This window comes from Castanea sativa, chromosome 6 (assembly GCF_040712315.1).
Source record: "Castanea sativa cultivar Marrone di Chiusa Pesio chromosome 6, ASM4071231v1".
NCBI classification, from domain to species: Eukaryota; Viridiplantae; Streptophyta; class Magnoliopsida; order Fagales; family Fagaceae; genus Castanea; species Castanea sativa.
The window spans coordinates 62,062,159-62,077,641 of record NC_134018.1 but is presented as its reverse complement, the minus strand read 5'-3'; the positions used below and the strand labels follow the sequence as shown (position 1 = coordinate 62,077,641).

The window sequence follows — 15,483 nt, the reverse complement described above, 5'->3', positions numbered from 1 at the left end:
CGTTATAACCAAAAACTTTGTTACAACATTTTTATAAACTATTGAGATAGCAAATGCTTACTGCTTTACATCACATTTTTATTTACCAATAACTATTCATTACATCAACAATTTGTAAAAAAAAAAAAAAAAAAAAAAATTGTAAATCTAACATTTTCCTTAGGAGTAGCAAAATTTGACACGACCCCGCAAACCCAACATGACTAACTCATTTATAAACAAGTCATGGGTTGAAGTTAAACGAATTCGGGTTGACACAACTAACCCATTTAATAAACAGGTTGTATTCGTGTTCAACATGTGAACCCATCTTACCCGTTTAAGTATCATTTTTTTTATTATTGCTTAATTATTTGTTGTAATTATATGTTTATTACTATATTTATGGTTGTAATTGTATTTTAATTATAGATATATGAGAATTGATAATAAGTTATTCAAGTTAGGCATGACCTATTAATCAAATAGGTTATTAAACGGGTCATTTGTATTGACATTTACATTGCTTGTTAATTAAACGGGTTAAACGTGTTGTGTTAGGTCGATTTGTTTAATAAATGGGTTGGTTTAGGGTTGAGGATTCTTGACACATTTACTAAACAGGTCGGGTTCGGGTCAACTCATATAGCTGAGTACTCATAGCTTGACACAACACAAACCCGACCCGCGAACACGAACTGCCACTACCTCTAATTTTCCTCTTGTCATAAAAAAATATATAGATCTAAAATCTTTTAAAAAAATTATAGAAGTCCAAAAAATTAGTCCGACAACAAAAATTACTAATAGCAAAGCTTAAAAAAAAATTAAATCTAGTAAACCAATTTTATCCAAAACAAATAACTTGGCTCTCTAAAAAAATTAAGCAAAATAATTTTGTCCTTAACAGCTATAGATGCATGAAAAAAAAAAAAAAAAAAAATTCTCAACAGCTAAACAGTAAAACCGTTCTTAACTCCAAGTCCTGACTCTGTGGTTAGGTTTCACACTTTTACAGTAGAACGGGGCAAAGCATAGGACACAGGCATGGAGGTCTTGGCAACTCATACGCAAGTAACACAACAGAATTCATTAAACGTAACATTTTTTTTTTTTTTGGTCTCAATTAAATTATACAAATGACAATGCTCAAGTTACTTCTGAGTTCGGAAAAAGTTTGCACTAGTGTTCCATGGTCAGTAAGACAACTGCACTAAGCCACATTAATAAATAGGTCTTACGTCATGTTTCTATATTTATTGACTCGATTTATTAATGTTTAAGATACGCGATATTGGGTTTATGTGTCCTAATGTGTAATGGTTCTGGTTCATGACAACACATTTCCTGAATGTACATCTGACTAAAGAATAATTTTAATCAAATAATCTTAATTTTATTTATGTGCATTTTGTTTTAGATTATTGTATTGTTTTATAGATTATTCTTTATCCTATATTTATACATAAATATGTTCACGTGGGGCCAGCCAGCCAATTATAAGACTTTTTTTATTTTTTATTTTTTTTAAGTTTGAATTTTGAAATGAAGCTCACATTGGGTTTGTGAGTAACATGAAGCTCACACTACACACAAAACTAAAAAGTAAGATTGTAAAAGAAGGAAAAAGACACATTAAAAAGAAACAAAAAAGAAAGAAGCATTTTTTATGGTATGTGGGAGCCAAAGAAGAAGAAGTGTCAATTTGGCAAAGATTTTTGTCAACTCATTTTACTATTTAGCTTATTTTTACTACTATTCATAGGTTCCACTGCAAATTTTAGAACTATTCATGAGTTCTGCTGTACTATTTCAATTAACTTTTACCTTTACCTATAGTACTTCCAGCAAAAAGTTTTCAGTTTCAGCAAAATAAGCGGATCTCAAACAGACCTGATGAAGGTGGAGGAGGAACGTGGTGGTGGTGACAACTATACAATGGAAACAACACCCCAAAAAACCACCCACACCTCTTAAAAGGGAAAAAAAATCTGCACTTGATAACGCAAAATCATGAACATCCGTGGAGAGTTATTATGATGTGTATCAGATTTGTGTCCATGGAAGTTATTATGATGTGAATTAGATTTGTGTTTATTTTTTCCATGGGGGAAACGATTTAGTGGCAGAGAAACTTTGAAGAAAAAGGAGACCGGTGAGTGGTGATAGTGGTGGCTCTAAGAATTTTGTTCACGGTGTTCCTTAAGAAGCATAAATTACACAATCTTATTTCTTTTTAGTCTTTAAGTAATTAGGTTTGATTCAATGTTATTAACTCTATTTCGTTTTGGTCGTAACGGCCGGAAAATACTGTGCCTATAAACAAACCGAAATAGTAACCCATCCTATTCCACTTCAGAAAAAAATTCATGTTATTCCGGTCTATTTCAGGTGTTTCTGGGCATTTTGGTAAATACTGGCCGAAATTCAAGATTTGGTCGGCATGAAGTTTGTGCTTAAAAAAAAAATTGTTCTTAAAACTAAACAAATTTGAATTCTGTAAACCAAAAAACCTTAAAAGGAAAAAAAAAAGAAAAAAAAAAGAAATGAACAAAGGTACCAGTACAACTAAAAAAAAATTGTATTGAGAAATTTGAGACCCAAAACTTGAGAAGAGGCATTGCCGCACTGGTATTGGTAGAAGACACAGAAGTTACGAATAAGGAGGAAGGCAAAACGTAGATGTAAAAGTGTAGATGAAGATGTGAAAAAATTTTAAAAGTATGAAGTGTAAAAATTGATGAAACAGAAGACGTGTGTGGTTAATAATAAATAAGAAAAAATAATTAAAAATGAGAAGTTAGTAATATATGTTTGGTGAGGAAAAATAATATTGTAATAAAAAATAATAAAATGTTGAAAATTGTGTTGTATTAGGCAATGTGCTTAGTCGTAGGAATTAAGCCATTGCCTAGCCTGTGGTAGTTTTTTTTTTTTTTTTTCTAGATTTTTGTTCTTTTTTTTTTTTTGAGTTTTTCCTTTTTGCTTGAAAGACCTCTATATATTGTTAAGTTGCTCAAATTATGGACCAAAATTTAATTATATTAGCATAAAAAAAATTTCAAGGTGGTCCCAAAAATTCTTTTAAAGGTAAATAGATATAAAATTTTAAATTATTATATATAATTTTTTTTTCAGGTCAGGCTGGTCCTGGGACCACCCTGACCATAAGGTGGCACCGCGGTTGACCGGTGAGGCTAGCCTAGTTAAAAAATTTCTCCTCAATTATTAACTTGCACCCAACACCCTACAACCCAAAAGGAACCAAAAAAAAAAAGTTGCTTTTTTCTTAAAAGAGATATAAAGCAATAAGTTTTATTGGTGTAAACTCTGAAGTCTAAACAACAAAAACAATCACAGGCGCAAAATCAAATGTACGTATTTTAAATATCCAACATGTTCACCAAAACCAACTGGAGTAACTAAAGAATTAAAGGAATGTAAATGAAAAACATAATAATAATGTAGATGACAAAAAAAAAAGTACCAAGCTTAAGATGCGAGACTTGAGGCAAAGCAGTAATTCAATACCATAGCATCTAAAACAACAAAATTAAACCATGAAAAAAGAATACCATAGGTACTATATGGTTGCATGGAGTCATGCTTGAGCTTTGAGCATGTCAGCAACAGCCAGCCACAACAACTTCATTGTATGTCTAATTCTATTAGTAGTGGCAAAAGCAAAAGCCAAAAAAAAAAATCCTAAATATAGCTCTTTCAATTATCATGGCTCTTCATTCTTTTTGAGCTTGTACATTGTTGATATTGTATATATATATATATATATATATATATATATATAGTTGTAGGTTGGTTGATAATTTGTTGAGTTGTAATCAGTTTTCAACTCTACTTTGGTTGACGTGTTGGTTTTCAATTTTGTATTGGTTTCCAACTAATTTTAGGCAACGTATGGGAATAATTTTTGGTTTCCAACTCTCTTTAGGCAATGTGTGGGGTAAATAAAAGTTAAATAATTAAAAAAATAATAATAATAATAATAATGATGTGACAAGTTCTAAAGAGGTCAACAAAAAGTTAAAAGCTTCGGTTATATATCTTTTAATTAATATTTTTGAATCAATAAATTAAAAGTCATGTTAACGAGCATTCTTAGAGCAATGGTTAATAAACTATTTAGAAAAAGTTTTTATATAACTTTTATTGGAATTTAAAAAACTGTTAAAATATTAATTGTTTTTTTTCCTTTTCTTATAAACTTTTTTAAAATAGTACATTAACAAATACCCTTGGAACATTCGTTAACTTTTCCAATAAATTAATATAAGAATAATTCCATGTATGCATGTGTGTGATATGAATATGAATCAACCAATCAGACTCAAGCATTAATAAACATAAGATAGAGACAAATGTAAGAGATAGGGTGTGGAATATTCGGTAGGTTTTTTGGGTCTATATTCAAGTAGGAGGCCCCTTAGTGTTGTTATCTATGCAGTACTGGATGTTTCCTCACATTTGGGATTTTTCTTTTAGGTATTTTTTCCTAAAAGAAAATGTTCTTATGAAATCTCATACGGGTGAATTTAGGTTGGCAGAAATCAATTTTCTAGCAAAACGCTGAATCAGGTTTTCTCGGCCATTTCACTCAAGCAATTGTCGCATGAACTATTTGCTTGCTTTAATTATTCACTCCAGCATGTTTAACTTTCGCTCCTCTACTTTTAATTTAGAGCTCTACTTAAAAAAAAAAATTTGAATTGCATTGACAATTTGACATAATCTGAAGGAATCGATTACTTTTATAGGCAACAATGCAAACTCACGTACTATATATAATGATTGGCGTGATGGTCTCAAGTCTCACACGCAGTCTAATCTTGCCCATTCTAGAGCCCCAATCTCACTAGGGGTTCTAAGTGCAATTCTTTAGCACTCACCCTACAGGTAGTAACCGTTGGTTCAACCTAAAGACTAGCTAGTTACAACTCAGTATTTAAAGCCAATGACAAGAATTAATAATTGCACTTACTAAACAAGTCTGGTCATTTTACTTCCTAATCAAGAGACAACCGATTCTCATTTCCCTGCTAGAAGAGCAGTTCAATTTGCAGAGCTTAATATATGGATAGAAAATCTACCATCTCAACTGGATTATGTATTCCAAGTTGATTTAGTTCATTAATAAAGTATTTCTTATTGACCAATTGTGTAGTATGCTTACCATTAAAGGCTGGAAGCTGAAACCCATTTTACTCGTACGACGGTTAAATTTGGAATCAAAGTACAGTTTTCTTCCAAATAAAATATTGCACTAATAGTGCACTACCTTGATACCAAACATAGCACATTGCCATATGAGGGAGTGGATATCATAGTATTATTAAGTTATCATTTGTCCTGGTCAGAGAGAATGCTAGTCACATTTGTGCTATACCCACAAAGAGTAATCAAGTTACACTTACAGTTGAGATTCAAATGGCTTATATAGCCTGTATTGACTTAATACAGATCCAATGTATGGCTCAACATAGGTCTACACAGTACACTATTACAGTCCAACCTAATTTGATCCAGACATTTGATGATATCACAGTAGAGTTTCTAAATTCCAGAGTACATTCCTCTCATTTGTGAGTCATTCCCAATCATTCTGAGAGATTTCACTCAAGCCTTGTAATTCCTCTCTTCATAATAAACAAAAACTTCATTTTTCCTGCTATTTAATTTTGGTTCTTGATTATGTTTTCAACATTAATTACTTTGGAAAATGATGGATAAAACCCATCAGTTATGTCAACAAAACTATCAAATGGTAAACCAATATCCACTACACCCATATATACTAAAATAGAAAACTAACCATAATAAACCAGTTTCACCATTAAAGATCACTAAGGTTCAAATCACCTGACTAAAAGTAATTTACAATATCGTTAGACAGCTACACGTTCCTTATATCTCTTGAAGGTTAAAGATCCTGGCGCTATAGTATATTGCATGGAGCCAGTGGCTATTTTCTATTATGGACAAAAAGTAACTAATACAGCGCTATACAGAGCTGAGCGTGAGCAGAGACTGAAGGCAAAACCTTCTTCCCTCTGGTCCCATACTGTGCCTCTGGAATTTTTCCAAAATTAATATATGTGTAAGAGGACTTCGCCCTCTTTACCCCATGATTCTACATTTCCTAATGAACTTGTTTGAAAAATTTACATGCTTATTCCATAATCTTCGTACCTCGGGAAGCCCAATTTCAAGCCACGGCTTTGCAGGGCCACTGAAATGTATAACAGCAGCATCTTTCAATGTCTCTTGATGAACTTCTGGGTATTGATAACCTAATCCAGCCACATGCCAAGATGGATCAATAGGATGCACATGACCCTCAAAAGCTAGCAAGGAAGGTGGAAGAACTCCTGGAGACCATAACGCCAACCCGGATTCCAGGTTCTGTGAAATAAGGTAACAATATTATGGCCACAAACTAGGATGGTATAACTTTTCATAATGAGGACCAAAATAAACGTAGTTAGTCATGAATGCAGGAAATCTAGAATAATATTTGTGAACCAGAGAGATCATTTTTCAATTCTCTCATATTTTACAATAAGAAAACATTTTTCCTCTTCCTCCGTATGAGACCAATCACATTTGGTCAATCACCCATGGGCATAAGGATTGAAATAAGTAATAAACACCACCACTTTTATTTATTATATCTTTGAAGATGACATTTCACAAAAGATCATTTTTCTATATCCATCTTGAGATTAACAAGCATAACGGAATATACTTACAAGTTTTAACCATTGATGGTAAGTTGCAGTCATATTGGTTCTCCTCCAAGCTTCTATATCAAAGACATTCATGCCATACAGCCATGCACAACGATCATGGTCAAAGTGGGATGATATATATGGATGCGAAAAGTTCAAATAGTTGCTGTATTTGTTTCCCGGGCAACAGTCATCTCCACACCATGAATTAAAAACTGCACCAACAACTTTCCTGTTGAGATCCAATTCCCACAAAGATGATATGTCATGTTGTACTACAATATCATCATCCAAGAACACTACCTTGTTGAGATCTGGAAACAGCTGTGTGGCCCATGAAAATGAGATGATAAATCAATAAATCATAAAGTATTCATATTCGATATTTATCATTCAACTAGAGAAGATGCGGTGAAAATTTTGGGTAATTACCTCAGGGATATAGACTCGGAGATGATTAAGGAGGGAGAGGGAGCTGGGGCTTAGGGGCTCAAGATATCTTGTATGTTCTCCATCATACTCAAAATCCTCTCCTTTCAAATTATTGTAGTATTGCTTCCAAATTAAGCGATGAATCTCTAACATCTCTTTAACTTCAACATTTGCTTCCTGAGACCAGTCATATTGGTGCAATCCCTTAACTTCCACCACAGCAGATTTAACAGGATTGGTCGCAAACCAAGCATGCATTGGGGTGTACGTTTTTTTGTCAGTAACTATGTGGAACACTAATTTTTCAGGGTTGGCTGAGTTTTGGATTGTAGAAGAGACAACAACAGAGGCAGCAAGAACATTATCAGTTAGGAGGACAAGGTGAAGAAACGAGGAGTCAGCAAGGCGAGTAACATATTCTGGTGGAGGTAAACGAGATCGAGCCAAGGAATTTACAGCATACTCTTCAGCCAGTTTGAGGCAAAGACAATGTAAGCTCTTAGGGACACCATGTGAAGCTAAATGCCAGTAAATAGACTCACGCTGTCTGGCTGACTGTACCTTGTGCTCCATCTGTAGTAGCTGGATATTTTGAAAATAAATTTCCTCTTAGACTTTGAAAGGATTGACACTTTGTAATACAATTATTTTGCTTAAAATGCAGAATTAAGCATCAAACTGGCCTATTTCTCTATGAAATGATAATCCCGTGACAGTTTTGCTAATTCATTTTTATACAAAGTAGTAATGCAAAATGATCTACATCAATCAATTATATTCATGCTATTACTTTTCTCATACAGTTTATTCTTATAGGAACATAAATAATCCACAGAACAATCAGGTAACTAAGCTTCCACCATGCTCTTCCTTCCTATACTTAGATGATCAAAACAAAAACAGCCAACCCAACATGCATACAAATGCATGGACACAATACCCACCTACATGTCTACATTCACTTGCGCGTTCACACACAATTCAAACCAAGTAGTTTTTACAAATGAGTAGCATCAAAGGAAGCATGGACAGAAGAAAAGGATATGGGTACAATGAAATGTGGATAGGTTGATACAGCAAAAATATTAAAAAGTAGCATAAAATGGCAGATATTTAATAGTTATACAATTTATTATGCCTTCCTATTTATTATTTGCAGTTATATGCCCATTCTACACTAAAGAGGAATATATCTAAGGTCTTAGGGTGTATTTGATGCATAAGTTTACCAACTTTAGATGATTTATCAAATTGCATTGGAAAGCATCTGAGAAGTATTGTATCTAATACAAATATGACTCTTTTTTCTAGAAGCATCCATGCAATATAGGAAACACAAGTCTGAAAAAACCGATTAGTTGGTTTTTGGGGAGCAGAGGGGAAGAACGGGTGCCACTTGCCCATCTAATGGAGCTCAAGAGATGAGTGAAAAGGCATACATTTCTTCCTCCTATTTCAGGTCCCACAAACCCAAAAAGCCAATAAACTATCGGACTAAGATTACTATCATATCATATAAATGCTTTATACTTATTACCACATTTGTGCAGCACATCACATCATAGAAGCTGCCCATGAGGAGGCTACATGCAGGTCAAACTAAAGCTTTTCAGAAGACTATATTCACTATAAATTCTTCGAGGATGCATAGCAAGCTTCAACCAGCAATTTTAAAAAAAAAAAAAAAAAAAAAAAAGTGTATCAAAGAATATGATCCATGAAAAATAACAGCTAAAAAGCCCATTGAAAAATCTAAAGTTTCTTAGGGAAAAGAAAAATATTTTTTTAAACAAAAGATGCTGAATTCAAAAAGAAGGGTAAGAATTAACAAGGCATCATAATTTATATGTTTGTCTCAAAAATTAAGTGAAGCACGGATCATTTACTTAGATCTACTTCATTTACGGAGAATTTGAAATCCATGATTCAAACCTAAATTTCCAAATATTAAAACTGATAGAGGTCAACAAATATTAGGTACACTTTTATTAATTAAATGAAGCTAGGAGCCAATTTAAGAATTTAACCATATACTTACAAGGACTAAATGTTAAAAATTATTTTCTTACTTCAGATAAATTTATTAAGAAGGAATTGACAATGATTTGTTTGTGAACCACTACACATTTCAACTCGGATTCAAACTCTAAACAAAAGTTCCTTTTTCTTATTCCGTTTTTTAAAGTTGCAGCTTGCAGAAACTGTATAAAATCTAGACCATGATTAATTCAACCAAGTTGCTACCCTTTTTTTCACCCAAAAAAAAAAGTTGCTACCTTTTCAAAGATCATACCTAGTGGTCCCAACAGCCCTAACAAAAAAAGTCATAAAATTCCTGCAAAAGATGTACTGTAACTACTACACTTCATCATAAATAGCCATATAACATTAAAGAAAAATGACATAGTAATGACAGCTAAAGAATTTCATGCCATCAAAGAAAAGAGCTTTTCCTTTCATGCCATCCACTTGTTTGACTTATGTATTTACTTTGTTTATGTACCAATGCTAAGATTAGTAAACCAATAAAAGTAAACTGTCTTATACGGCCGATTGTTGTAGAGTTGACAACTTTCAACCTATCACTCATCACATGCACTTTACCTGTGTGATGTGAACAAGTCTACGTTTTTCCATAAACTCCGTTATCTATCTTCTTTTAGCTCTTATGTTTAAAACTAACACAATTTTTTTCACAACTTCTTTCACATCAACATTTAAATATACATACATACATATATATATATATATATATATATATATATATATATATATATTTATTGAGTAATGCTACAAACACAAAGCATTTCACATATGCTGAGTTGGTTAACACCACTAACACTATTTTATTATCTACTATTAACAACATGACAATTTGTTGCTAATTTTAGTGTGCCTTATTTTTTTTAAACTAGAAAACCCCATGTTCCTGCAGTTATATATAACTGGATGCTTTTGGATAACTGTGCAAACAAGTATGGCTAGAGTTTGGGGTTTGGTTTAGTACCCATTCTACCTCCCACAGACTCATTCTTCAATACAAGGACAATTCACTTAGTATATAATAGTGAAAAATACTTATTATATTGTTCATTCAAAAGAATATAGTTACTATAAAAATCATACTCCATTGAGAGAGTAGACCCCAGACCCAAACCCATTAAAGCCAGCCAACTGCAATAGTAGATAAGATGTCACACTATACAACCCAACAATAACTATAACAAGATAACAGAAACCAAATAAGAAGAAATAAAAGACAAAAATTGAAACATAAGTACCATAGCCTTGGTCTTGAAAGCGAATGCCCTGACATCTTGTCTTTTTGACGTCATCTCCTTTACCAGCTCATTGAACGACCCTATTCTTTCCTCATTAATGTTGTTACCTTCCTTATTAGCCTCAACTAGTGCTCTACTTAGCTCCTCTCTAAGCTTCTTTATTGTACATGCAAAACCATAGTAAGAAACATAACACCATCAATAATCATCATCATTGCCCCTTTTGAAACAGTCTACAAAAATAGTACAATCCATAAAACCGTGTTGACGTGTGTTGACGTGGTCCATATTTACATGAAGATGGAGAAAAGCTAGAATGCCAGTTATATTTTTTTTGGATGATTCGGATTCCACGAAAATTTAATGCAACTCTCGTGGACATTTTCGATAACAACGTAGGGTAGTTGTGCACCTAGCAGTTCTGCACTCCACCAATTATTGCATTTCTTGTTTGTTTCTACTTTTTATTGTTGCCAAAAAGACAGATAAAGATAAAATTAAAAAGAATCAAGTGGACGACTTGACGAGAATATCATGATTGCGGTACAACTGGCCACGTGTCCTACAAAGCAAGCAACTGGTGGAAATGCTACATCCGTGGTTCCTCAAAATGCGTGCTTCCACGGACTGTATTCGGTATTTCCTAGGACCATAATGCCATTGAGCTTTTATGGTTTTAACGAAAAATGCCATTTGTCATGCTAAAATTCCTAATATTGACTTTTATTTTTATTAAAGAGAAATGAAACATTGATTAACACTCTATTTTAAAAAAAATTTATGGTAAAAAGAAATAAAAAGTAATTAATTTTTTAATAATTTTTTTCATTCTTTATATATAAAAATTAGGTTAAAATTTCCTTAAAATAAATTATTAATTAATACCTTAAAAACATTCATTATCATGATCTTTTATTAAAAAACTTAATATTAAATATTGTTTATTTTTTAGATTGTACTATTACTGACTATGCTGAAATGAAAATGAATAATCTTCCCTTCCTTTCATTTTTTTGGGAAAGAGGAATATCTAAACGGGAGTTGGGTATATTTCGAGTGTGATCACTTGGATGCTTAGTGGGCCCTATCACTGTTTTCATCGAATTGCGTTTGCTCACACTGCAAACAAATCATTCTTTCTAATTAAAATTATAGTTTAATTATCATTATAGAAAGAAAGGCCAATCAACTAGACTTGAAATTTTGCAATTTCGCACATTAAGTTATTTAATATTGGAGAGAGAGAGAAGGTTGGGGTTAGTAAAAAGAAAAAAGTTATGCTAAGGTCATCCTAAGTGATTTCATAATAAAATTATTTTCTGACATTTTTTTTCTTCATAAAATGAATGACTTTGTTACACAATAGAGAACAATGAGAACTTTTTAGAAATTTGGGACGAGAATTAAGTGTGCGTTCGAGAATTTTGAAAAAATATTAGCTTTTTGCTTGTTGTCTAAACTTTTTTTTTCTCAATTAAACCAAATTTTAGTTCATATTTAACATACAAATTATATATATTTTAAATACTATGCAAATAAACTCGCAAAAATAAGAAGATAATAAAAATTTTCTTTTTGAATAACCAAAGTTGGATAACAAAAATCATCATACTATTTGCTATTACTAATATAGACATACTACAACACATTTTAAAGAAAAAATAATATAGACATACTACAACACATTTTAAAGAAAAAATAAAAGGGCGCAGCTTACATCCAGTGCTCCAATGCACTGGACGCGTTGCGATTGTGACACGTGTCCAAAAATAGACACATCACAATCGGTGCGGCTCCAGTGTACATAAGCTGCACCCAAAATAAAATTGCTGACAACTCAGGCAAATAATTTATCAAATAACGTCAATAGGATGATTCCAACAAGACCAGCTTTGCTTTCAGTCTTTCACTTTAAGTCAAACTTAATTGAGGATATAGAACATGTGTATGAAAATAAAAGAGAATAAAATGTAGCAAAAATAGTAGGGAATTCAAAAAAAATTGGGAAGAAAACAATCAAGCAAAGATGGAGGAGTCAAAAATCAAACTGATGAAAAATTGGCTGCATATGTAGAAACATAAAAAAGGTGTCCCCCATGAGTTATGACTCAAACCTAACGGTTGTGAATGTGACAAGTTCAATAAGATCAAGCCCTTACAAAAATAATTGGGGTCTGTTTGTTTTAGTTTAAAATATTACAGTCAGCTTACCTTAATTTTAATTAGGTACAATAATACTTTTAACACAGTTATTATTTTCTTCATAAAAAAAACACAGCTATTATTTTCTAACAACATGAATTAATGAACATAACCTCATCACAAATTCAAAAATGCAACCATACATGCATACAAAAGGTTCCAACAGATTTAACCTAATGGTCTATTTAGATTGAGGAAAATGATGGAGAATAGAGTAAAGTAGATTTGACTAAGGGTGTGCATGGGTCGGGTTGAGGGGATTTTTTTACCCAACCTAACCCAACCCATCACATAAGTTCAACCCAACCCAACCCACATGGGTCGGATTGGGTCGGGTTGAACCCATGGGTTGGAAAAATTATTATTATTATTATTATTAAATTGAGTAGAAAAAAATATAAATATAAATATATTAAAAAAACTCAAAGATTAGTATCAATGTAACTTCTTTAAAGCAAACAACACTAATGACTAAACAACAATAGTAATTTACTAGGGTTTGTATGAACTAATTGGATTTTATATAGGATAGGAAGAGTTATTTTTTAAAAAAATTTATTAATTATTTAATATATTTTAAATATATATATATTAAATATATAGGTAAATCGGGTTGGGTTTGGTGGGTTTGAAATTTTATGACCCAAACCCAATCCAACCCAACCCAACCCGCTATCAAAAATTTTTTTATGACCCAACCCAACCCACCAAGGCCTAAAAACCGACCCAATCCGGCGGGTTGGGTTGGGTTGGGTTGGGTCGGGTCGGTTTTGGCGGGTTGGTGGGTTGGTTGCACACCCCTAAATTTGACCTAAAATTAGTTTATTTTCAGCCAATTCTACTCTATTTCTCTCCACTCTCCCTCCTTCCCCTTCTATCCAAACGGGCCCTAAGACAGCAACAAGGACAACAAAAGTTCCTCTAGTTGGAGTAATACTAGGAACACATAAAATGACACAATTTATGCCACAACTCGCTCATACGGCAAGTTGTTAACGATAAAGGTGTGATGATGGGTTCATGTGCAAATACACATCTATCACTCACAACTCACCATGTGAGTGAGTTATGACACAGATTATGTCATTTTATGTGTTCCTAACAATGTCCAATTCCAATCACAGTGTATAGAGTATAGACAACATCACTGAAGCATAGTACACTGTATATTTTTTTTTTGTATTTATAGACTGTAAAGTTTAAATCAAGAAACATATTCCAAAAATAATTAATGAAGGGTATTTTCGTCATTAGATCTGAAAAACTTACCAGAGAGGTGTCAGCCCCACTGAAAAATCTCCACCCTATACAATCTGGAAAAATAATTAAATTTGTCTGAGACGAGAATAATCCAAAAATACAAAACAATGTATATCGGAACCATATAACACCCGTGAAACCACTTACGTTTGGTGTACATATATATATAAAATTAAAAACTATTTTTGGTAAGTGAAGAAAAAGAAAATCAAAGCCTTTAACAAAAGGCGCTTGGAAGTGCTTGTACCATTAGATATGCGTCATGCTTTGAGTACTTGTACCTTCTGCCAAAATCCATTTTGGTGACCGAATGTACAATTACCCACAGTACAGTTTAATTAACCAATCCAATCAACTCCAATGCATTCCCAATCATTTTTAATAAAAAATTTTAAGATTAAATTAAATTTATAATTTAATGTTTGAATCTATTTTCATATTAAATTCTTTTGGTTATGTTACTATTAGAAAATAACTAGAATTAATATGAAAATGGAAAAATCAAATGTAAATATGATCATAATGGATCGAAATGAAAATTTCCAAGTAACAAAAGTGTACTATAGTCAAGATTTCAAAGTCTAGAGACTCTAGACTTCTAAAAAAGAAAAGAAAAGAAAATCGAAAGTCCTTCTACTTTCTTTATTTAGAAAATTGCACACATACTCCTTTTTCAGAAGAGAACTAAATAGAAAAATCTAAAAATTAAGAGAAGGTAAAATAGAAATTTACCGAAAGTAGAATAGCAAGCAGTGGTGGATTCGAGAACCAAAAACGCAATTCTAACGTAGAGAAACGGCAGCACGATCCCGAGCACCAGCGCCACCGGAAGCAAAGTCCGGTTCGGAATCCGACGACTCAACGCCGTCGTCGACTTCGACGTCTCCGGCAATCCCTTACCGGCGTCTGAGCTCGATATAGTCAGTCGCTTTATCCCCTTCGTCGATATGTAAAACTTCATCTTCTAGAACCTTCCTTCTTCAATCCTCTTAACAAAACTATTAAGATCTCCTCCAATTCCATGAATATGATGTTTTTGAGTGCGAGATCTGGAAGGAAAATATATGTAGAAAGCAAGAGAGATTTGAGATTTGAAATGCGAGGAAAGGAGAGAGTGAAAAATGGTAATGGAAAAGCGTTTACCTCAATTTGTGAGACTCGATGGGATCACACACGCTGTTGTGTTTGCTGCTCAGATATTGTGGAAAAATTATATGTATATATAATAATTAATATAAATTTGTTAAAATAATTAATATTTAAATGTAAATATATTAGAGAGAGAGAGAGAGAAAAGCCAAAACTGAAGCCGCGTTCAAAGCCGCGGGAAAGAAAAGGTGCGCGATTAACTATATATGATTTGGACATGGGGGAAGAGAGGGTTGTGGCTGTGATTTGACCTTGGTTTTTAGATGGAATTACGGATTTTGCCATTCGGTTTCAGACTTGGCTCACCGACACATTGCCGAATGACCTGCCAACAGTTGTTTTTTGACACTTCCGTTCCTCTCGCTCCCCTTGTACCCAGTTAGCTTAGTTTACTTGCTACAATAGAAGTCTTGAATAGATTAGAATAATCAAAGTTG

The 15,483-nt window shown here is 32.9% G+C and overlaps 1 protein-coding gene across 4 annotated transcripts; it reads right to left on the bottom strand.

Moving 5' to 3' along the window:
- Positions 1 to 5,794: 5,794 nt before the first annotated feature.
- LOC142640472 (putative galacturonosyltransferase 15) lies at positions 5,795 to 15,217 on the bottom strand. Of its 4 annotated transcripts, none has more exons than XM_075814589.1 (8): positions 15,041 to 15,217; positions 14,630 to 14,946; positions 13,907 to 13,950; positions 10,436 to 10,591; positions 10,281 to 10,328; positions 7,155 to 7,736; positions 6,744 to 7,046; positions 5,795 to 6,396 (listed from the first exon to the last, which is right to left on the bottom strand). In XM_075814589.1, exons 2-8 carry the CDS (start codon positions 14,856 to 14,858, stop codon positions 6,112 to 6,114), a joined length of 1,647 nt encoding a protein of 548 aa, XP_075670704.1. In that variant the 5' UTR covers positions 14,859 to 14,946; positions 15,041 to 15,217; the 3' UTR covers positions 5,795 to 6,111. The 4 variants fall into 4 exon arrangements, with proteins under 4 accessions (XP_075670704.1, XP_075670705.1, XP_075670706.1 ...); XM_075814590.1 differs by having other exon boundaries at positions 10,436 to 10,588; XM_075814591.1 differs by lacking the exon at positions 10,281 to 10,328.
- Between the last annotated feature and the right edge of the window lie 266 nt (positions 15,218 to 15,483).

Coding starts and splice junctions, on each gene's coding strand:
- LOC142640472 (XM_075814589.1), bottom strand. CDS start 14,858: ATGAAGTTTTACATATCGACGAAGGGGATAAAGCGACTGACTATATCG. Junction 10,329..10,435: donor CTTTCAAGACCAAGGCTATG/GTACTTATGTTT, acceptor CTACTATTGCAG/TTGGCTGGCTTTAATGGGTT. Junction 7,737..10,280: donor GGGTCTACTCTCTCAATGGA/GTATGATTTTTA, acceptor CAAAATATCCAG/CTACTACAGATGGAGCACAA.